This window comes from Amyelois transitella, chromosome 24 (genome assembly GCF_032362555.1).
Source record: "Amyelois transitella isolate CPQ chromosome 24, ilAmyTran1.1, whole genome shotgun sequence".
NCBI lineage: Eukaryota > Metazoa > Arthropoda > Insecta > Lepidoptera > Pyralidae > Amyelois > Amyelois transitella.
Genome location: NC_083527.1, coordinates 2,635,285 through 2,660,596, shown reverse-complemented (window position 1 = coordinate 2,660,596; position 25,312 = coordinate 2,635,285). Strand labels below are relative to the sequence as shown.

The 25,312-nt window shown below is 35.5% G+C and overlaps 1 protein-coding gene across 1 annotated transcript in view; it reads right to left on the bottom strand.

The window, feature by feature from the left end:
• Positions 1-1,754: 1,754 nt before the first annotated feature.
• The window catches only part of LOC106135818 (inactive dipeptidyl peptidase 10), a 105,868-nt gene continuing 82,310 nt past the window's right edge, over positions 1,755-25,312 (bottom strand). Inside the window, exons 7-19 of the mRNA XM_060951164.1 lie at positions 19,533-19,675; positions 18,207-18,349; positions 15,576-15,699; positions 14,849-15,084; positions 14,598-14,718; positions 13,915-14,053; positions 13,153-13,325; positions 9,307-9,449; positions 7,991-8,182; positions 7,522-7,679; positions 5,889-6,100; positions 5,250-5,425; positions 1,755-4,764 (exon numbers count right to left, since the gene is read on the bottom strand). Coding sequence (XP_060807147.1) covers positions 5,282-5,425; positions 5,889-6,100; positions 7,522-7,679; positions 7,991-8,182; positions 9,307-9,449; positions 13,153-13,325; positions 13,915-14,053; positions 14,598-14,718; positions 14,849-15,084; positions 15,576-15,699; positions 18,207-18,349; positions 19,533-19,675 — 1,928 coding nt within the window. The 3' untranslated portion in view covers positions 1,755-4,764; positions 5,250-5,281. The remainder of the gene's footprint in view (positions 4,765-5,249; positions 5,426-5,888; positions 6,101-7,521; positions 7,680-7,990; positions 8,183-9,306; positions 9,450-13,152; positions 13,326-13,914; positions 14,054-14,597; positions 14,719-14,848; positions 15,085-15,575; positions 15,700-18,206; positions 18,350-19,532; positions 19,676-25,312) is intronic.

Genomic DNA, 25,312 nt, shown 5'->3' with positions numbered 1-25,312 from the left:
TGACTAGAAATACAAAAATATAAAAATTAAATACTGAATAACTTGTAGATAATAAAATTTTCAATTGAAGGTATCTTCAAGTAAACCTCTATTTAGATCTTTGTCTGTAAATAAAAGAAAATAAATTGGATCGAGAGACAAGTAGTTGATATACCCAACAAATATTTTTAACATCATCAGAAATATTATTTTCGGTCGTGTAACCACGCCTTTAGGCTCCCCGCAACTAGTCTATCGGCTTCTCCAGACAAGTTTGGACACTTACAAAATCCATTTGTGATCAATCTTACACCCGTATTGATTGATTGATCCGATAAAATTATTTTTTTCTTTTGAACTTATGCTTAATTATTAAACCAAATCTTTTTAGACATTAGGAGCGGTTTAATAAACTTGTAAAAATGTTTATGAAGTTTAAAAATAACATACCTACTTAGGAGAAAAAAAATACGGGTGTAAAAAAGAAGCAAGAAAAATCACACATTTCTTTCTGAACATGATTAAATCTATGAAGAAAATAATTGTACGCTCTAAATAAGCATGGAGTTTGTGACAAAACGATATTTGTAGAATTATGAGGGTTAGCAGTGCGATAATTTTTTATTTTTAAAATTTTAAAACAGAATATATGTTGTCGAGCGTAACCTGACAGCACCTGTTGAGGTCACACGTGCTTTTATTTTTTCTTTAATTCAACTTTTATTTTATGACAATAAAATCTTTTTTACGCTTTATTCAAGTAAGCGTAAAATTTCACAAAGTCGGTAAAAGTGTTGGTAGGTTTGTCGTATTACAGTTACTCCAAAGTTTTTTTTGCATTACATCTAAATATTACGCATACTTTCATACTACTTATTCAGGCCTCACTTCTTAATGCACTGGAGAGTTGTAAAAAACGTTTTTTAATTCAGTTTACATAAAAATCACCATTTTTACAGAGAAATTAAAACATTAATCGTTGATAAAAGTTCGACTGTAAATATGTCAACTGACTACTTACCTGCAAATGTCCATACACTTTTTCACACTTTAAAAAACTTCGCTTAATCACAAACCCCGCTGCGCCTAAACTTACATTACTAAGAGAAACGTTAAAGATAACGACGCATTTGGCACTTAGGTCTTTGGTATCATTTTCAGATCAATGCATACAATGATTGTCGACTAAAGTATGTTTCTAGTAACATCGTAATAATTCTGCCTATCTTGGAAACATACTGTATGAATTATTATAGAGTGCTTATACATTTCTAAATGACAAGGTTAAGTTTTAGAATTTTTAATATTTTTTTCTTCGACTTAGTATTTCAAAATGAGTTTAATATTCTAACAAAATTAATAAAATAATTCGAAAAAAATTATCTATGTTCCTTTAGGATCATTATTTTTATAGAAATAGAATATCTGTCTACCTACTATATACTTCAGGTCATATTTTATCAAAGAGTAAGTTAATTCATAAAGGTATTTGTTTAGGAAAAGGACAAAGAAAAAATTTTTACAAATTTATGTAACGAAATCTGTTTTGTCATTCAGAAATAACTATAAACAGCCTTAACAATTATGAAATAATTTTTTAAGTTTATGGGAAATTATTTTCAAGTTTAAAAAACTATGTTATGTTGAATAACAACCTGTGCTAAACTGGAAGAGTGCTTATCTTAAGAGGTAATTTAGCTAAGTATAATTTTATTGCTATTTTTAATTTAATTTTATTTCAAATTTACGATTTCAAACAAGTCTAAAAGCGTCAATCACGATACCTGTTTGTAATTTTTATTCTCAAATCAAATCAATTTTACCAAAAAATGTAATCAGGGATTACCTTCATCTTTGAATGTTAACACAAAAATATTTTTAACGATGTCTGACAAATTCGTTGAAAAAACACAATTCAATCAATTGACCTTCATGCGATTTATTTTAATGATTGACCTTTAGGTGAAGGTAAAAAGGTTTATATGAAATGACGTCATTTCATTTTAAAATGATTGTAATCCCCCTTACTTACCGGGTTAGTTTCTCACGTCGGATGAGTACCTCTGGCCACAATCCAGATAAGTTCTCCTGTATGACCTTTATGACTTCGGTAGCAGAGTAACTAAACCCGGCTACAAGTAATTTTAAGACATTCCATAAAAATTTCAAAAAGGTTTCGCATCTTCGCAGATAATGCACTAAGTCTTACATAGTTCAAAATTTCATCTAATTAGGTTTAAACCTTATTTTTATAATAAAATATTTTTAACATGCTATTGGTCTTTAATAAAAATTCTTTTAATACTAATCAATGCTTAAATGGAGACGCTATAGAAACATGCAAAATGTTAAGATGAAAATGAGCAATTTTTAACTTACACGACTTTGAATTAGAACGTCAAAGTTTTTATCTTATACAAAAATATCTAAAAATTGTCGGAGTCCTAATTAAGAACGTTTTTAAATTCTTCCACACTAATTTTTTTTACTATTACAACATTTTGTGTGTGTGGAGAAACAAAATGAAATAATATAATATTAATTCTATAACGCATCGTAAGGTAGAGATAAAAAATATAGCATAAAAAAACACAAAGGTGATCTAAGGAGTAATATATATAGTTTAGAGCCTTAGAATCCCCACCTCCCTTAGAGCGTCCTTTAAAAAAAACCAATATTATTAGGGAGCGAAAGTTAAGGCATAGATATAATTAATAAGTTCTATGATAAACAACAAACGATTTTTTTAATCTGAAAAATCTTTGGAAAACAGAAATATTGAATGCCTATGTAAAACTTATTATCCCTAACTAATACTATGAAAGCGAAAGTCTATATGTCTGTTCCGCTTTCACGGATAAACCGATGGACCGATTCGAATAAAATTTTGTATGCTTACGGTTAAATTCGCGTTCTAACAAATTATTTTTTTGATCAACACCTAAAACATGAAAATAGATGGTGAAAGTTTGTATAAAAGTCGATAATGCTGCCCGTGCGAACCCGGGGCGGGTCGTAGTATGTAATAATTTTAATTTCTTCGTTACAATGTGTCATCACACAATAGTGAGAACCACAGAAATTGGTATAAATTATTAAGATTTCTATGGCATAAACCCTTAATTTAATCATCGAATCTTGATCATTGAATGCAAGATTTTGAAAGCGCATGATTACTTTATCTAAGTCCAAAATATGATTAATGTACAATTATTTGTCGTTTAGAAATTACACTTTACCATCGCCGTACATTAAAATACTTCAAACCTATTATAAAGAAACTCTTTTAATATTTTTCTTTTTAACAACGTAATTCTTAATTAATCACAATTGTGACAAGCAAAATTCACTCACTCTATATTATTACCGCACAGTAAACCCGCCTGCCGGATGTTTACTCTGTGTAAACTAGGAAGATCAGAACCTTTTCATTAAAAAACTTCATTTGTTTCTCTCTACAGCCAAGAACCCATTTTAGCATTCGCTCAAATCTCTACGCTAAGATGATTTACTACTAAGATCACAAAAATCATTGACTAAAGAACTATCAATTCCTTTATTTGTCACAAGATAAATCGATTTCGTTTAAAACTCTTAAATCACGGGATAAAAACTATGTGACATAAGAAATTGATCCAATAGGAGTTTAAAAACAAGACCGCTTTGCCAATCAGCGTCAAGCTGAAATTAACCAATCAGAATGCATCAAATCCTTCGAAACGTAATGTCATTGGTCAATTAATGCACATCTCTGCATGACTCTGTTAAGGCGGTTCTGCTTTCTCAAATAAGAGAGTTTATAACAGTAACATCTTGTATTCTTAGCTAAAGTCAGGTGAAAATATAAGGGTTTTCAAAAATATGAGACACTAAATGGCAGCATTGTGATTTTAATTATCACCAAAGTGGATTCTTCTCTACCTTATTTCTAATAGCATAAGGTTGCAAAATAACCCATCAAAAAATTTGCCTCTTGTAAATGATGTATGGCTTGATATTTGTAACAGATGTCAAAGTTATACTCGTATTTTCACAGATCGCTTCGATCTCGTCATATATCGTCATATATTTTTGGAAACTCATATTCTGCCCCTTATCCGTATCCTCTATGGGAACCCCCATGAAGTGATTTAGCGATTCATAGCGCGGGGGACTCCAATTCTCGCCTTCACATATTATCGTCGAAATTGGGCTTAAGTCACATCATGCCTTGTTTTAACTAGATAGCAATTTTGATCGCGATGATTGCTGCGATCAAATTGCAACGGTAGTAGCCGTGATTGTGACTAACCCACTGTATTCCATAACAAATACTCGACTATCACTTAGAACTTGTGCTTCGAACTCATCATCGAAATGGTCGCTTTTTATTTCGATACGCACATTTTTATTTTATTTGGAAAATAACACATGAAACTTCGTCAAATTTAAAGATAGGACACCTATTCAGTCTACTCTACGAATTTACGACTGTCGTTTTACCGGCCTTAATCTATTAAGCCTTTTCAAGGCGGCGAAAATTGATCCTTATTCCTTTGCGATAGGGTTTCAAATAAAACATTAACTGTAACACGCCTACCGCCTTAAAAAGGATTTAAATACGAAAATAATAACACAGCATTTATAAAGTCGTATAGCACAAATCCAAACAATTAAGTATAGTTATCACAAGAGTTCTTGATGATATCCACTGGCAGTGGATGTGGGAAGGATATGGAACAGGTTGTACTAAGGTTTTTAAGGATTCAATATAACGTTTGCTTGTCTATTTCATTCGATCATTACCTGAAACAAAGTATAATTGTTTTGTATAGCGCCATCTAATGGATTACTTTGGATTAAATATATTTTTTCGCTTGCTTGATAAAATAAGTTTGACTACCCACAAGTAATAAAAATAGTAATTTGATAATTCTTCTTCGTTAGTTCGCTTTGTGTCTTACTTTCGAAAAAGAAAACATGCAATAAATTATCAAATTTTGATCTGAATTAAATACGGCGCATATATCATCTAAACACCTTCTCTGCCTAAGGATTAGTAGTAAAAAATTAATGCCATTCCAATTCGGTTAAATTTAATTTATTTATTCACACCTACAATTAGAGACTTAAAATATACTTGCGTCTTGATTAAGCAGATACAGTAATAGTAAGAGAAACCTGTCATTGGCCTTATAATAGCATAAGATTAATACTGTATTACTATTTAATGTATACGCTGTTGGTTTCTTTAATAAAATAAAATAAAAATTAAAACTGGAAGCCCTCACCAAGAGTACAACTCCTCATCCCTCCACGTGTCTCAGTCGAGGTTTCCCCCATTCCGCAGACCAGCCTTCGTCTCCGGCGGGACCTGTTTGCGGAAGCAGTCGTCCAGGAACGACGACATGGTCCGGTAGAGGTGCCGGCGGACGCCGTCCAGACTGTGGCCCTCGTCTGGGTAGATCTTGAATATGAACAATTTATTTGAACAAGTGAACAGAGGGTCTCGATTCATGAACTCTATCTTCTGTTAACCTCAAAGGTGAGTATGGGAAAATAAGGCATATGCCCTGGCAACATTTATTTATTTGTACTGTACAAGACCGACCGCTCGTACTATAAGTTAGAAGCCCTGCTTAGTTCAGACACCAGTCTCTCATAATTTTAGTCAAAAATCTTCGTAGCATATATATCCCAATTTGAGAGAAAATTGAAGAAATTCTATCATTATTATTAATGTACAGTTACGATTTAACATCACGTGATGGCTAATATTCCCTAATTATTAGTAGCCTCACCTCTCCTTGCGAGTTCTTAGTTCCACCGCAATCCTTGGGGACCCGGGTTCCGCATTTAACCTATTCAATGCCTTCATCAGGTGTCCGATGGCATATTGTCCGTGCTAAATACCAGCATTATGGACTAACCTGTTGTCTAAACATGCTGCCCTGGTTAGCGAGCGATCTCGCCAGCGCCATCGTCTGCTGTATGTGCACATTGTCGTCAGCAGTTCCGTGCACCAACAACAGCATTTTATCGTGCAGTGCTGCCGCCTGCTTCGTGACGTCAGCATCCGCGTAGCCGCGGTAGTTGCCCGTCGCGTTTGGTAATCCCATGTAGCGCTCCGCGTAGGCTGATGCTGTGGTGAAAAGAAAATAAGAAAAATTATAAATAACGTTATTGTTAGAAGAGCTTTGGTGGCCAAATGTGCATGTTTTTAAAGCGTGATGCAAAGGTTGGAATGTACACCGGCCATCTAGTTAATAACTTTAGTATACCTTGACGTATGTATGTACATATGTCTTTGGTTGTCGGTGATCTTGATGGATATTTTTTCTATCATCGGTACGAATTGTTCGGTTATATAAATAATGTCAAATACTAAAGTGAGAAATGATGAGAGATCGGTATTTCTATAAAGGAAAAAATCTTCGTTACTCTAAAGATCCTTCTTTCTTTATATACACTCGTAAAATATCATCTTTCACGAATTCGGTAGTGAGGGTTGTTAAAATAAACTGGTTTTCTAGAAAGTGCAATGAATTCCACGTTCGCAAAGTTTTACTATCAGTTTCATGACAAAAGCAGAGGACTGGAATTTTAAGTTAAATAATTTTATAAAGAATCGTTTGAGTTTCATATTATTATGACAGTTAAAATGTTTTTATAGATGGTTTGAATCTGATTATTAAACTCTTTTGTTACTGATTGGCTGACAGACAACGCACAGCCCAAACCGCTTCATTTGTAGATTTAAAATTGAGCATGCACGTTCCTTGTCTGGTCTAAGAGAGGATTTTCCATGAACTGAGAATTTCCATGGGACCATCGGGGTTTTTCTAAATACGCTGGCGGAGCCACGGGCGTACTCTAGTAAATATATATATACTCGTACCTCTTTCGCGGAAGACTAGGCAGAGTCATCTTAAAAATTTTTACTATATAAATACTTAATTACTTCTTAATATACTTTTACTACTTCTTTCAATTTATCCATATACGTTTTCAGTCCCTTTAGCTCATCTGTTTAGGGTAGGTACTCTTGACCTGATCTTTAACCAAGACGTCGCCACCATTTAATCAAGGTACGTGCGTGTGATCTAGGCCTTTTCCTAGCAACGTTTCTATTCACGCTATCCTTACATTTTTTTTTATTAAAAAAAAAGGAATATGAACATAAAACTTTTCGACATAAAGTCTGCAACAAGTAGCGTGGCTCTCGTTTGTTTAATGACAAATTGTTACAAAACTTTTCCAATGAAATGGTTGAAGTTATAACTGTTTCAGAGTTACGATATTCTTCGTGAAAACGCAAATATTTGGGGCAGTAAATTACATATCATGTTCTTCCAAAAAACCAATAATGTGACAGGAAAAATTTTCCCAAACTTTTCCCTGATATTGAAACAGGAATAATAATTTGAAAGTATGATTCTTATGAAGTATTTTACTTAATTAAAAGTATGGAATTGCTAATAATGATATTTAAGTTAAACAAATCCTGTTATGAATTAATTTGATAAGGGTCAATGTTTTTAATATTGAATCGTGTATTCTCACCATAATATCGCCAACGGACGATGGGCGTGAGGGCTATGCCACAATGGAACACATTGAGGGGGCTTGCCAAAGCCAAAGCCGCTAAGAAGCCTCCATGGGCCCGGCCCCAGACGGCCACGCGACGGGCGTCTATGAAGTGCAACGAGTCGCGTAGATACCTGTGAAGATTGAGAATTGTTTTAGATTTATGATACCCTGGTACTTACGGCAAACATACTAACGGGTTCATGGCATTGGCCCGAATTAATGCAAGTTTATGTTGGCCCTGGAGAGACGCCCGGGTTCGTCTATGATGACAATTTCAACAGTATTTTATATATAGAATATAGAAATATAAAATGTATGAAATATAGAATATAGAAATATAAAATATAGAGTAAGCTAGAGTAGTGTTTCCTCCTGAATTCTCCCATGCAAAATTAAACAAAACCGATCGGGTGTAAAAACTTCAAGTTCCAAATCCACTTACTCAGCCACTTCTAGCTGATCGGCCAGCTCCACAGTCCCCAAGCGGCGGTGCAGCGTGTGGTGGGCCCCTAACCCCCTGCCTCCCGCCCCCCTCGCGTCCACAGAAGCCAACACTGCACCAGCACCGGCAGCCAATGCCCCCCAGTCCAGGGACCACCGTTCTGTGACTAGTTGCGTACCGGGTGCTCCGTGGCTGTTGGTGAAATTTTTTTTCAAAATGAAAATAAATCTTATTTATTTAAACTTTATTGCACAAAAACAAAAATGTACAAAAGGCGGACTTAATGCCGTTTGGCATTCTCTACCAGTCAACCAGCTGACCAAACAGAAAAAACTTTAAGTTGGTGGTGCGATAAAGTGCACATGCATACTTACCTACTGACAAAATACATACATTACAAAAAAAATGCGTAAATACATACAAGATACATAATATACACTATAAATACATAAATCTTCATTGATGCAAAGATTATTGGAATAAAAAATGTGCTCTTGTCATTAAGTTCCCGGTGTCTTGACCGTTTTTTTAACATTGTCAAACAATTAAGCATTTATTTGCAGAGCTTAACAAAACAGTTCCCCGTGTATAATATTTATGGCTACTACCAGTACAACACTACAAGACAAGTTTCAATGCTCCGAAAAGTTTTCAAGAGGTTCAGATATTAACGAGCGAGAAACAACGGAATTGTATTCAAGATCTCGGTCCAACTTCTGCAATTAATGTTTACGGGAGTAGGCGACACTCCACCTTGTGTTTGATGCAAGTAAATGTTGTAAACACATTAATTTAAAGTGGATTCCCGGACTCTGAAGATTTACCGTTAGATGCATCCGGGGATAGATTTTTTATCAGATTGCATGATTATGATTAAACAAATGACTTAAAAAAACACCTATCGCGGAGGTGTAGGCAAAGACTGCATCTTTCTTTCGCTTCATTTTAATTCATAACTTCTGGTAATGCTAAAAGTAAGTATCTTTTAAGTAGTGCCGTGTGGTTCCCGGCTAGAATACAACCACTCCATCATTCCCATTGATGTCGTAAAAGGTGACTAAGGCATAAGCTAATAAACTTGAGATTCTTCTTGTAGGCGATAGGCTAGCAACCTTGTTTCAATCTCAATTCCATTATAAAACCACACATCTGAACTTGGCCTCTTGGTCTTTTCAAGTCTATTGGCTCTGTCTACCCCTCAAGAGATATAGACGTGGTAATATGTATGTATGCCACCTATAGAGAGGTCTTACGTCCATAATGTCCAGATCTAGAATTAATAGAACAAAGAGGTTATTGAACAAGTCTCGACTTACACTTTCAACACCAGGGGGTACTTCGTGACTTCGTCTTCTCTTAGCCCTGGTGGAAGAAGCAGCCTCACCCGCGCTGTGTGGCCGCTGGATAACTGCACGGAGAAAGTCCTTGGGGTAGGCAGAGCGATTGACGAGAGTCGCTCCTGTAAACAAAAATAAGTTAGTAAATTGAATCTGACATTAATGTTTGTTTTTTTTTTATTATATCAATAACAGATAGTCGCCTTTATCTGTTATTGCATGGTTACGCAAGACGGAACGTTTATCAGCAGTCATCTTCCCTACAATAGGGTCTGATTATTCAGAACTGAAGGGATTCTAAGAGATTTTGTAGGAAGTCAAAAAAGGGTGCGCTCTTAGCGTCTTAGCGAGTAAACGTGAGACCAGCGCACTCCTCCCATTATTCGGCTCATATAAACGGAAGGTTTGTAGAACCACGTGTGGTTGTGTGATAGTATTACACCAATAGGTAGGAAAATTTACAGAAATTTTCCATAAACTATAAACAACCTGTTCTCCGGCTAAATGTGCACGAAAGTGGTTTATCAATATAGGTAGATCTCTAGATAATTTTACAAATACCAGGCCCAGAAACATAGTGGTAGAGAGAATATGAGAGAAAAAAATCCTATAAGATTTAAGAACGCTTTGTTTTATGTATTGAAATAAATTCAGAGTTAAAAAAATTAATTTTCGTGGTTATGACTACACTGGTAGGTAAAAATTCTTGCTTAAAATCTATTTTTTATTCAAAACTTGTCAGCTTTCAAACTTTTAAAACAGGGTTGTTAAAACTCGTCGTGCTTTGCATAGTCTTGAAACTAGTGAAGTAAAACAAAGTAGTTTCTCTCAAATACGTGTGATTGTGGAACTTTGGCGTTTGAGAACTGAGAATCGTTTGTAAAGTGAGGAGTTCCTCTGTTTTAATTCACGATGTACGAGTACGTACGTAGGTACGAGCACATTGTCTTCATACGTTTTGTGTGAAACATTCATTTATTAAATACCCAAGTTCTTTTATTTTTAAAGTATGTACATATGTTTCTACTACATATGTATTATTTTATGAGCAATAAAGATAATTTGTATTGTATTGTATAAGATAACCAAATAAATAAATCCTTTCTTTTTTCAAATACGATGATAAATTAGTACATATACACAAAGCCTTTTGATCTATACGCAACTGCCTTTAGCTTAACTAAAACGCTTAGAAAGTTTAGTTATTGCCTTGTGCACCATAATAAACAACAAAATATCCTACGGATCACATAATCTCCGACTTTATTACGTCTAAAGTTGTTTAAATTGTTTAAATTATTATGAGAATAAAAAAATATACATTAACAAGAACTTTTCTAAAAAACAATAAAAAAAAATGTTTCATCAATTTGAAGGGCCACTTACGCAAACAGTCTCAAACGCCTATTCAAATATTTTCTACTTAAGTTTTAATGATTTTATGGATACTTGATTCAGCAAAGGGAAAATAAATTCTAAAGATAAATATAATACTCAAGATTTTCCCTTAAATTTGGGACGCAATTTCTTCAGCAAACAGAGATTATCTCGTTAATAAATATTAAATGTCCTCACAATGATACTCGAAACCTTGAGAATCGGACCTTAATTTTAAGGCAGTTGTACACATTGGCCATCAGATAACGGGGGCGACCGAACGAAGACAGGTAATTCGCTTTATTTTAATGTTATTAAATTTATTATATCTTTGGCGTACATTAAGGGCGAATTCAGTTTCGATTCAATTCAAATTGTATGTCTTTCGTATTAAACAGGAGTCAAAATAAGACCCCGTAGAAATCTTGGCTGCCGCTAAACATGATATGAAAGGCAATGAACTGTGTTCTGAAGACCGGGTAAAGTGAGAAAAAGAGAATCTTCTTCCTCATAAATGAAAAGTTTATTTGATTTTCCTAGATCAGTGAATTAGCAATATTACCAAAGATATCGAACCTACCGTAGCCGTCAAGTCTAGTGACTAATGACTCGGTTACCGCACTATAAGGTTAAAAGAATGACAAGTCTATTTATTTAGTCAAACTATTAATTTTATTATATATTAGCTACGCCCCGATTATTCGCTCTCGTGGTAATTTTAGGTTAAAATAGTACTTGTATGTTATTCCAGGTTATATTTTACCCGTGTATCAATTTCGTTAAAATCTGTCCTGTAGATTTTGCGTGAGAGATTGCATTATAATATTAGTTTCGTTTAGTAAATTAGTACTTTAGTAATATTAGTTAGTTTATATTATTTGTGAACCGATGCATGTCTCCTGTTGGGTTGGGATCCGGTAATGCCTTCAAGATAATGCTTATAGCTATAGCCAACTGTGTAGACCTGCCTTTAGTCAAACAGTTTTAAATTTATGTGGGCTTGACCTTTATATTTATAAATGTGCTTTAACAATGGACGTCTGAACGACAATCCGATAGGAGAATAATGGAAGTACAAATTGGAACGTAATATAAATAATTGTAACCAAAATGTTTTATGATTTTCTTTTCAGACTACAAAGAACAATTTTAACAAGTATCGCTGTTTTAAGATTTATATTTTTGGCAGTTGGTGAAATCAGACTAGCTTTTTACCGGGCCGGGACTCGTATAGATTATTTGTAACATTTCACATGAGTAGACGTCTTTTCAACTGTACTCAATAAACCCAATATGATATTTGATGAAACGCCAAAGAAAAGTACACATTTGAACATATTTTCTTTGTATCATGTAAATAATTAACTAAGGCTTTTATTTGCTACAAAAATGCCCACATACAATTTTATGACTTAAATAATTTCTACTCTTTATATTTCCCCGAACAAAAGCGTTCTTTTCATTCCAGTTAATCGTTGTTTAATAAAAGACTTGACGACTCATCGTTCTATTGTTTGCTTCCTACAAAGCAAGGCTGTCTTCTTTACTCTGTGCTGTGTTCCAATATTTTTTTCAATAAGTCTATCTTTTCCGTAATTGAGTGACTCACATACTGACAGAAAACACACAGTCCAAACCGCTGACATTTGGCATGCAGTTATAGGTTCCATGTCCGAGAGGATTTCCCGAAATTTCACGAGCACGAATAGTAACAAGCATTATTTTCTAGTAACTTCATAAATTAATATGAAAACAATAATTGCCGACGATTTAAATACTCGTATGTTTCGCGAGTTGAATTGCTGTAATAAATCACTTGTTGGAATATGAAAAATTCTTTGAAAATTGAAATGAAATAATCATATCGATTGTAGGTATTATTGCTATCATTTTAACGATTAACAAGAATTGGTTAGAGATAAATTTACCTGTTAAGTAAATGAGCAAAGAGAAATTATGTTAAATTAAATACCTACTTAATCGTTATGCTTTTAGCGTTTTTCATTTTGTGTATTTCATTCCCAAATAGCCGGCATATTATCTCAATCCAGTTGAAGTCGGACTGAAGTGGGCTTCGTGGGATCGTAAGTAATGAAATTACATAAAAGATATCTAACCGAATGAAGTGAGTTTTCTTAAGTTGGCCTCTTCGTACATTGTAACAAGAAAATGACAATATTATTATTTATTTAATTGCAATCGCAGCACCCATACATACATCACAGTATGGTCCAAAGGTTCGACTGACGGAGAATGCTTCATGGCATTAAGTTCATCTGTTGCACATTTTACGTGCATTAAGTTTAAATACACAATGAGTCAAATGCACTAACAGTCTTGGCTCTAGTAATGTTATCTTATGTAAACTGGAGGCCAGGCCCAGGCATGCAACCATGAAGTATGGTTAAGGCGACTTCGTAGCTTCTGAATAAAGTAATGAAAATGTACCTTTACTATAGTGTTATTCTCCAAATGTATCAGCAGTCTTGGCTCTGGTAATGCTATCTTGTGTAAACTGGACGTTGGTACTCCTGGCCCCAAGCATTCAAGCACGAAGTATGTTGAAGTCGGGCTGAAGTGGGCTTCGTGGTACAGGCACGGCGCGTTTGGTGGCATGCCTTCTATCAACAAACGATTGGTGTGAATATTTGTATGGCGCGAAAATAGAAAAGATTACTATTATAAGCGAGATAGCGAGGTATTTTGTTTTTGCATTTTAAGTTTAATGTATATCCTATGCAAGTGTTTAGTTTAGTTGAATATTCCAGGTCAAATTAATCATCCTCCTGTTATCTGCACTGGTTGTTTAGTCCGTCAAGACGATCTTTCGACCGCGTTTGACTACGATTCACGAGAAAGTTTGGTGATTATGTGAAGAGACCACTGTCAGATCTCCATCCCTGTGAATATTGGAGTCTAACCTAGATCATAATCATAATCACATTTGTATTGAAAACTAGACGCATGCTTTGGGTCTAAATATTGTTTCTTCCCCCTAGCGTTAGTCCGGGTTAAATCCTCACCCCTCTAAAGAGAAGCTCGGGCGCACTTTTTTTAACATGGTCCAGGATTGGGTGAGTCAGGTTTTAACAAGAAAAGGACTCCCATCTGACCTTTGCAATCTTTTCAAGGGAACCTTACTCATAATGGATCATAACAAAGGGTCTTAATTTCTTAATATTTAACTTCATTAAAAAACTTTTCCCCCACCCGGATGCTTCCGCTTCTTCTTCTTGGCAGGAGTGGGGGATGTAGCAGCAACTGGCAGTTCCTCCCAGTCTGCGTCCCACGTGCTGTCCCCTGAAGACGCCAGGTTGCCGTAGTACTCCAGGTTTATTGAAGGCGACGGCTATAAAGAAATAAAGAGTTAAGGATTCAAATTAACTTTCCTTCTTAGAGTACATATTTTTAGTCAGGTTATTGTGTAAGCAACAAAGTAACCTACGTGATAACGTGACGAACCAGTAAATAATCTTGCTGCACGTAGAACACGTAGTACATACTCAGCGAGGTTACCCCACTTCTCACAATTTACCTTAGTATAAAAGCTGTTGATTAATATTAATAATTCATGCATTAAATAATTCCCATATCATTAACCGGTATTTGTGGTTTCATTTACCATCGCCATATAGGTCTTGATAGTTTTTCTTCGAATATCCGGCAGCTATATGGGTCGATTATTGCTAGCAAGAACTGGATTGCGGTGACCAAAGATAGAGAAAGTTGACGCAGACACAAGTAGGCTTATGCCATGCCCGGCAGTGGATCATGGAGGGCATGATCAGATTTCCTTTAAAGTTATCATATTAACCAGGCATATTTTACCGTCTCCAAAAGCGGTATGTATTTTCGTATTTCTAAATGTGAGACCACATAATGTTGCAAAATACCTGTGAGTTGCACGTCACGCAGTAAGGCAGTTTCTGAGGCGATCCCGGCCGCGGCGCCTCCGAAGAAACTCTGTATAGGTGCTGTTGCCCTGGTTTCCCTTCAGGAATACCAAGGTAGTATCTACGAAATAACATAGTTAACTTTAGTCACAAGTATAATATTTGTAATCTCTTCAAACGATCTATTAATTTACATAGTTTACCCAAAAATACACCACTTACCTACATGTTTATAATTTTATATAACTCACATGTGCTTATTTGCATGGTCCCACGCCAGGAGCTGTACCACATCGAAGCTCCCATGTGTAAGCGGCAGGGCCCTGGGGCCATGTGCATTGTGTTCCGTCCTCACAATATGGCGGAACAACCCGGCGGGGCCGTCTCTGATCGGCGCTAGGGTTACCAGGGCGCCACCGCCGGCAGACCAGAGGGGCGCCGGTGCAGATTCCACCCAACCTTCTGAGCCTGATGTTATCCTGTACACCTGAGAAAAATAAAAGTCAGTTAAAGAGTCTGAAGGTTGGCTTTGGTGTTTGAGTTTTTAAACCCAATAAATCTTAGCTTGACATGGTCAAGGATAGAAAAATTAGGTAGTAACTATGTTGTAGCCATGATAAATAAATTTAAACAATATTATGACAACTTACCTACCAGAATGACATAAACTCACAGGAGTTAAAATTTTATGAAATGGTGTTACCAGTTTTTCAGATACCACCGAAATTTTGAGTTTTAGTCAAAAGTCGACCACATCACGCAGAATGTTGTAGTCTCTCTTTCATAGGAGCATACTATTTCCTATAGAATTTTCAACCATGTCTACAAATCTAGTGGTTTAATCAACATCTAGATCTATACCTATCTTAACTAAGTTATAATATGAAGGCAAGTTACATAGGTTACCTTTATATCATTAAAATTTTTAAACAGTAATGTTAAATGTACCAGGAAGACATAAATTCTTAAGAGACTCACCTCCTGGCAATACCACATAGGGCTCTTGCAAACGGACACCACTGAAAGATTCTGAGTTCTGGTCAACCACACCACGCAGACTTCCGTCAGCGACACCCATTGTGCGCTTGTGAAGTAGTAGTCACTGCAAATAAAAATTGCATTTTGGGCATAGGCACACGTTCAACATGTATAAGCTTTCATGCTAGCCTGGTAGCGCAGAAAGAAACATGGTGTGTGCCAGCTGCTTCTCTTCCCTTGCAGACCGTAAAAGTAAATCAAGGTAAAGGCTTGGGAACTTGGGATTTTTTAGGCGATGAACTAGCAACCTTATCCCTTACAGGGCAGACAGAGTCAACAGTCTTATAAAGACACGTACAGCTGTATGTCTAAATGATGGAATTGAGATTGCAATATGGACAGGTTGGTAGCCCATCGTCTTAAAGAAGAATCCCAAGTTTATAAGCCTTATCCATTAGTCGCCTTTTAAGACATCCATGGGATTAAAGCGCACATAAGCAAATATTCAGTCTAACCTGACTACAATTGATTAAATCAATAATCAACTATGTTAACTATTAGTTATATCAACACTATTATCTTAGCTGTGCATGTAGTCAAACTGAATGGAACCTACTTGTACATGCAATGCTCTCGCCGATACCACGTTGGAGACTATAAATTGTAGTCTAAGAGCCTTGCGTATATTTCTTCCTCTACATAGGTACATATATATAAAAAGACAATGTAATAGCTCATTGCCTACAAGAAGAATTTCAAGCATATTTAGTCTCCTAAATCGCCTTTAACGTCATCCATAGGAAAGATATGGCTTTAAGTATTAAAGTGCCCGGAACCAGACGACACGATTTCATAGTCGTTTCATCTTATTCCTTCATCTGGTTTAATAAATTACGCCTTACGTTTTAAATGGAATTCGGCACTGATTTAGAAATTCCCACAGAAGCGAAGCTTCGGGCAAAAGCTCGTAATAATATAACAGGTGCGAGTGCTTCTTCATTATTTGAAAATACTTATTTATTTACGCACCAAATTAATCGAAAACATTTTTAATTATGTTTTTTGTTTTTCTCTGTATATAAAGTTTCTTCTGAGCGTTTCATTTCAATTATAATTTAAACTGTTTCTTTTTAAATACAGGAAAAACATCTAAAATTATTCAACCGTGAGGAACGAGAATTTTTTTAATGAAAGGTATTTTCGATCATAATGAATTAAATGTAACGAAAGGGGAAGATGTGCGCGAAGTTAATCTTTAAAAATAACATAAATCCGGTAATCACCCAGAGCAAAAGATTTATCCGTATATTTATTTATCTTAAAATCATCATTGCCTATCTGAAAACCTATGAAATGACCATCAGATGTATGATTTATTGCTAGATCTAAAGATGTAGTTTGTAGATTTACAGGTTGTTGCGTAAATCTTGTTTCATATTTAAGGACATTATAAATATCAAGAACACGCTTAATTTAAACGAGATCAAAATACTCATAAATAGAAAAAAATATCGAAATAGTGCATAAAATTTTAGGATGTTTGGTATACCAAAACAGTCAAAACTAGTCGGAAATAAAACTCACAACTGTAACTTGGACTATAACCAGTGAGCTAGATTGAATTACTGTTCAATGGATGCTATTTCATTATATGTGTTAAGCTAAATCTAAACTACAGTGTAGGTAATATGCATAATAATAAAAATAAAAATGTATAAGACGAAGATGTATGACATATTTAAGCACGTAGTTGATTGACGAAGCGAAAGAAGTACCTGTCAGAATACAGGGAACGTAGGAAATAAAAAAAAATTGTATTTGCGTACTTAGCTGGGAAAGAGGTAAGTATTGCTGATTGACATGCCCTGGCACTTTGAGAAATGATCACTCCATCTCTTTTTCGGGGATTTCATGACTAAGGGTATACGCATCTACACATTATTTTCCCAAACAGACCATCATTTCAGCATCAAACAGCGGTCAAAACAACCCAATTTATCTGCCCTTATCTAACCTTTAACGCAGGAACTAAGTTGTGACGTCACCGATCCATCATGGCGGCCAGCCCAGCTAAATATGTCGGCTGGATTGACGAGACCATCATAATTCACAGGATTTGTTGGGTGCGTTTTGGATTAAGGGTCCTTAACTGGTATATCCTGTCACATTATGCTACCCTGCCTTGGATCATAAGGATTATAAAGATTTTCCATAGCTAAATCCGTCGTTAAAATGCCTTTAAAATATGAGTTACAATTTGGCCAAGGTTTTCCAGTAAGTTGCTAGCTAACATTTCTCAGTAAATTGTCATTCATGGTTTAGAGATAAAAAAAATGTTAATTCAACGATACAGAAGAGCAGTCGTTGTAGCGGAGGTACGTAATACATTTGACGCTCTCATTACATTCAATGCACCTGACTTAGGGTGAATCCGACTTAGGGAGATCTCTATAGAGTGAAACCAGGCCAAACCCTAAGAGAATGAATTTTGTATAATCTAACTACTGAAAAAAGCTTCAAGACCATTACTAGAAACTACTTATCCCAGTTCAAAAAGAATGATTATGATTACTTCATACCAGCATCAACGAATAAAGCTACAACAAGAACACTTTAAGCTATAAAACTTACCCCAGTTCGAGTATAACCTTCGGCGGCGTGAGGTGCCTCGTCCTGATGTGCTTGGGGTCAGCAATGTCTGCCACGGTCAACGTCACTGTTGGGTTGTTGGTGCCAGGCTTCGGGTACCTCACGCTTCTGATCTCCGGGTACGTCTGAACACAAATTTAAGAGAAAATACAATGTTAGAAAAGAGTCTGAAACGAATAGACATTATTTGAGTTTGCTAGCAACACCTTGAACACCTTGCTTACCGTTAGGCAGATTGAGGACAAACGTACTAAAATTTAAAAAAAATAATAATCACCTATCTACTCAAAGTTATCAAAATAGTTATAGGATGAATTAAAAGTTGCAGTACAAATATTGTATTTGTTATTCACGGCGATGTCTTATTGTGACAAATCCTTCGGGAGCGGAACTACTCCTCTAAATCACGGTCTCGGATGAAGACCAAATTAAAAACATTATCTTTCTCAATTTACATAAACTGTGCCAAAAATACCCCAAATTAATTTGGGTACCAATTTGTAAATACTTGAGCTTCCAACCATTTCACACTGACTTGATATTAAATACATGTCAAGTTTATGTGAGCGCGTAATAGAAATGGTTTGGCCCGACCCAAATTGTGTTGGATATGTGAAATTTCCCTAAGACCCGCCATTTGCATGCAAATTTATGAATTGTTAACAAAATTCTGATTGTACACACGTTTGCACGTCACGAAGTTTCTAACAATTTAAATGGTGTCTGGAGATCATAATTTGGATTTAGCATTAAAATGGGGAGGTTGTTTTCGAACTATGCTACATGGCAGTATTATAAATTTAAAGTATGTATATTGTTATATGGCAGTGTTATAAATTTTCAGATTGGTTGGACGACTGGTTAACGTTGGTTTAATTTTAAATGTTTAAACATTCCAAGTTCTCTATTAGATTTAATAGGACCTTATTGTATACATACAAACATTCATATAAACACGTCTATATCCCTTGCGGGGTAAGTAGAGCCAACAGTCTTGTGAAGATTGAAAGGCCACGTTCAGCTGTGTGTCTTAATTATAATCGAGATTCAAAATGTTCACGTTTTCTCTCCGTTCTTAAAATAAACAAGACTTACGCCATAACGTCACCTAATTTTACATTCACATAAAATCACGCCTCTTTCCCAAAGGGGTAGGAAGACTGTAACTGACCCTTTGCCACGATCCCTGCATACCTTTTCAGCTTCATTCGCATTCATAAATCTCTTCATACAAGCTCGTCAGATTCTAGACTTAAAAATAAAATCTTGTCACAAAAAAGGCTTATTCTTTCACATGACAGTACATACCTTTGCCGGGTCATCAGTATCCAGGGCGGCTCCGTACCACGGGAACTTCTGCTCGTGCACCAGGCTATCGTTGAAGGTGGCATACAGGACCATGTGGCCGTCAGCTGACATCCACAGCGCCGTGCGGGACTTTAGGATCTCCTCTGAAACAAGGAATTTTATTATTACCTTTTTCTATCATGTCAATAACTACTCACTACATATTATAAAGTCTCCCTCGTTTCTCTGTCTGTTTCTATCCATTACTCCATATGATCATGTTGCGATATGATCATCCATATGACCCTTGTGGGGTAGACAGAGTCAGCAGTCTTGAAAGACTGATAGGCCACGTTCAGCTGATAAGCTTTATGATAGAACTGAGATTCAAATAGTGACAGGTTGCTCGCCCATCGCCTAAAAGAAGAATCTCAAGTTTATAAGCCTATACCATTTTTATATTGGCCCTATTCTTTTTTAATATTAGTGCCGGGAACCACACGGCACTCTGTCTGTACGTATGGGCTTATCTCGGAAAGTTGTGGACGGATTTTGCTCCTGTTGAAAAGAGGGTTTTCTGAGGAAGGTTTATATCTATTAATGCTGTCCGTGAGAGCCGAGCGGATCGCTAGTCTTCTAAATATATAAAAAAAGACACTGACGAGGTTCTCTAAGAGAGAATTTCGCGTAATTCCTACGGGAAGAAAAATTAACAAGATTCCAATTACGCGAGCGAAGCCTTTCTTTTGATTTTTACTGATTTCGTAATTCTTTGACGAATTGAGTAGTTCTAGCTATAACTTCCATTTGTATATTGTAAGCATAGGAATGAGTTTAAATTATTCCAATTTCTATTTCAATGAACCTAGGAGCCCATTCAACTATAAATAAGTGTTCATTCTTCCAAAATAAAGATATAGAGAGAACAAAGAAAATAGAGTTATGAAACAATCACACAGAACATTTGTTTTCTCAGAATGATACTCGAGGTAATGTACCGTATAGTTCGAATGTTATTGATGGCTTGTGATCGATCTTATATGACGGCGAAATGATACTTTCAGTTTAACGTTCAGATAGCTCTTAACCTTTGAAATAACAAAAGCAAACATATAAATATATAATAGCTATATTTTACGTTTAGACAGAGCCAAATATCTCGTCACAAGACTGATGGATTAGCTGAATGGTTTCATGATGAAATTAAGTGAGAAATTGCTTTTTTTGCTATCATACCGACCTAGGCATAGTTTATGAGTGTATTTCACGGAACACACACACATGTACACACACAGAGAGATTACATCATTAATTTAAAACGCTGAACTAAATTATTAACTAAAATTTCTCTTCCTATATTAATACGTACATATAAAGATACAATACCCTATATATTATTATGAATCAAACTATTGAAAAGACTTATAGGCCACGTTAAGCTACATAGCTTTGATGGATGAAATATATACTACTAATATCATAAATGCAATTATGTTTATGTGTCTTTCGCATCCAAACCATTGAACCGATCTACAAAAATTGCATAATGTGAAAAACGGAGAAGAACATAAGGTACTTTTTTTTGCAAGAGGAGCCGCGGGCGAAACATGAGTGTTTGTTTGAAGGTAGCCTAGTTACCCTTCTATAAATGTATTATTTCTGTGACCCGTCTGCTCTGACGTCACGGGCGCGTCGCATGCGTCAATGCGTTGAGAGGCGCTCATACAGGATGAATTTTCAGTGCAAGTAGGTATTATGCAGCTAAAACTGTTGCAGTATGTTCAAGTGTTTTGATGTTTGAATTTCGAATATTACGTTTTAGTTTTCATACTATCCTAACTTTCGTATATATCTAGAAGAGGTCACTAACTTTGATTGATTATTAAATCAATTATCAGCCTAAACCGCTGGTTCAAGAGATTTGGAATTTATGTGTTGGTCCCTTATATGGTCTAGGAATCAAGAGAGGATTCTCAGAACTTGGGAACGGAAATTACCACAGCGATCCATGATAGAACGAGGTAAGTAAGTATATATAAAAAATGTCATAAGCTGGCGTAGCGTGGTACAATTTGTAGCATCTCTACTCATATATTTTTTAAATTACGTTTTAAATGCGATATAATAGCCCATTTAATGCGTTTGGATGCCAGCCAACGGACTGCAAGTGTTGCGACAATGGATAGCTGGTTGCAGATCAAAATATAGCTTATTCAGGAAAACATGTGTCTGTTTCAGTGGCAAACTGGAGGAGATATTTATTATATGTCTAAACGTGGGTATGTATTATACTGTCACGATTTTATTTCACGCAAAGTGAAGAGACAAAGCCTTGTTGGTTTCCAGTCCGATTTAAATGTGGAGTCTCATAGCCCAATCGGCGTGAGTGTTTTAAGCGCATGAGCATGTCAAGCAACCCCGTGCAGAACTCCCTTGGATGGGTGATCGCAAGTGACACATAATTTACCCAAGTTTCTTCGTGCTTCGGAAGGCACCTAAGCCATTGGTCCCGGCTGTGATCACGAGATGGCAACGTAAAGCCATGTTTAGGTGGCCTAAATCGATCTGACATAGCTTCCAACGAATCACTAATAGAAACCTTATCGACGTGTCTCAAAAATCGAAAAGTTACACAAAAAGAAAAGATATATGACTTATTTTTGTCAATCTTCGTGAAAAGATCCTTAGATCCCGTAAGTCCTAATTTCATTTAAATACCAAATCTTGGAAATTTTAAAGTTAACTTAGTATGACGCTACAAGAAAGGTAAACACATCAATTACTCCATGAAAATTCAAATAAATGTTCGTACATACGCTATTAAAAAGACATTATGTCACTTGAATAAACAAACCCACACTAAATGTAGATCGGCTGATAGTTTTGTTACCTCCTATAGTTTATATGATTAATGACATGTTCAAAATGACATTGTAAGATTAAAGAGGGATTTGATATTAAAGAGTTAATGTAAAGGATAGTTTACATTAATATTTTTGGAATATGAAATACTAACTATCTATTTTTATTTGGGGCTTCGACTCAGTAAAAATTCCCAGAGGAAAAAATTGCTTGTTGTTGATTATTTAAAATTCCATGTAAATGGGTCCACAAGTTTTGAGTTTAAATTATAATAAAGAGATTTAACTAACTAATTAGTATTTTTTACCGATATATAATGCCAGAAAAGACACAGAAATTATTAATGTAGCACTCCGTATATCGTCAAATCAGTGCCAACTTACCTTTAGCAGTTCATTCACTTCGCTAATTTGTTTGGCAAGCTTGGGAGGTATGTAATATGTAAGTCTCCGAAAATAATTAATTATACATTTGTAGATATTTACATTTTACAATCATTAATACTTGACGACCTTTTGGCGCAATGCCTCGGCAAATCATCAGAGAGATGACGATGTAACCATGGATTCTGGATTGGGTGAGTTACGTTTTACACGAAGTGACTCCTATTTGAACTCCCAAACCTTTACAGAGGAATCTAGCCCTCATTGGATCAGGATAAAATCAGGCCTATCAAGGTCCATTTACGTAAAAGTAAAACATACTTTTGCTTACAAACTTATACCTTATTATAGACATAACAAGTACTATAACGCCTGTAGAGCAGTCCTGTCCAATTCTATTTGCAATAAACAACAGGTTTCCTATTGTGATGCGTTGTCTGCACCAATCTTACTCGGAAATCCGGCTGTCGACTCCATTCCTTTATCGTTTCGTTTGAGACATACGGATGTTATAATAGTATAACACTCGGGCCGGGTTATTTCACAAAAAAGCCTACGCATAATTTTTTATAGCCACAAACTGACTGTCATCCGCAAATTGACTGGGGTGAATGACGTTTTCTTTTATTCATAACCAATTCTATCATTAAAGAAACATCATGTTTTAAAATTTGCGTGGCTTTTCAGGAATCAAGAAAAGTAACTAACTGATTGGATAGTAGGTAAGTTTCGCTGTTATTTAAAATGCAAGTTACTATGATCCAAAGTGGATTTAATTCCGCTGCATACGTAGAGATCACATATAAGATGCGAAGGCTTTTGTGAGAACCTGAATTACCCAATTCAGGGAGGTTAAGGTGAACCAAGCGATTGCTGTAATTTGAAAACAGGAAGTTACGACGATATACGAAAACGCTAAAGAAAAATTAGTAAGATACATGCAAAATTTTTACTTACACCATCAGTTCCGTCTATTATGTTTTCTGTCGGGCACTCAATGGTGTAAGTGTTATATTGATTGATTTACTAGCCATTCTTCACGACCGTGTGTAAACTTCCAGCTGCAAACAAAAACCGCTCCCTGCGGCGAACGCGCATTTAAATGATAATTTTTCATTACGAGTAAAGTTTTTGCGAACTTCAAAAAGATGTACTCACGAGATTGTGTGCTAAAGATAAACGGAGAACCTGCCGAGACCCGTTGATAGTGCCAAATGTTATTTAATTTTGTTTTTATCTTTGTTGGAGATTGTTCGGAGGAAAGTTCCGGGAAAAACAGTAGCTTTTTTGAAATATATTCCAAGATACCTACGGTTTGGAGTCTTTCAAAACAGGAGTGAAAAAGAATTATTTGGAATTAATTCCGTGTACCGCCAAGGACCTTACATTGCTTACCATGTATATGTAAAACAATTACTATCATATTGTGCCGACGCCATGTCAAGGTTGGTCAAAAAAAAAACTTCTCATTTATGTCACGTTTTATTATCCCCTACGGGGTAGAGCGATCTAATATTCACAAGACTTCAAGTTTTATAGACGTCTTACACTATTAAAGACCCAAATTAGCTTACACTTTTGAGCATTTTTTCATTATTTTGGGTTGGTAATACTGATCATTTGATCCCCGTTTCCGTGTTTCCGGGGCAACAATGGAAAATCTTATAAAAGCACGGTGACTTGATGAAATGAAAACATTCATTTTTCATAGCGACGTGGGCAGATGACGGCGTGTTCCTCATTTCACTTTAGATTTGAACCTATTTTTATAAATAAAAATAAAATCTTTAGCGCATACTTCCGTGCTGGTCTGGCAGCACTGCTTCTATGTCCGTGCAAATTGTCCGCGAAATTGAACTTGGGATTCTTCTTTTATGCGATGGGCTAGCAACCTGTTACTATCTGCCCATCACTAAGTCAAGTTGATAATGGAATTTGAGTTTGGTCGAAACTAACATAATCTACCCCGTAAGAGGCTAAGGCGTCATATGTACTAACGTAGTTTGCATACTTTTCCTCATTGATTTATGTATATAATAATGTATATAGTTTAAAAATTTTGTATAAATTTTAAAGAATTATCTCATCAGTATCAATCAGAAAGCATTTATCTCATTCAGAGTAAACTCGAGGCGATAACGCAATTAGGACAAAGGGGAACATAACAGAATAACTTCTAAGTCAATTTTAATTTTCTCTGTTCGCCGAAAGTCGATATTTATCGATTGTATAATACCATTTGCAAAATGAAATTGAGATGGAAAATTTCATGGTAATACGATTTTGTTGTTTTTTGACAAATTGTGATTGGTCACGGAAAAAAATAATGGATATTTATTTCCATTTTAGGGAGATGATCTCATTGGTAGTTTATATTGGCAAAATACTACGAAGTATCATAATAGCAGGTTGATTAGGCTACCAAATATTTACATGTTTGTACTAGTGTCAATTATACAGATGAAAAACAAATGTAATACCTAATATCAGGTGCCAGGTAGTCTTATATAAAAGTAAAAGCTGTGACCTGTCAAAAACAAAAGAGTTATTATAGAC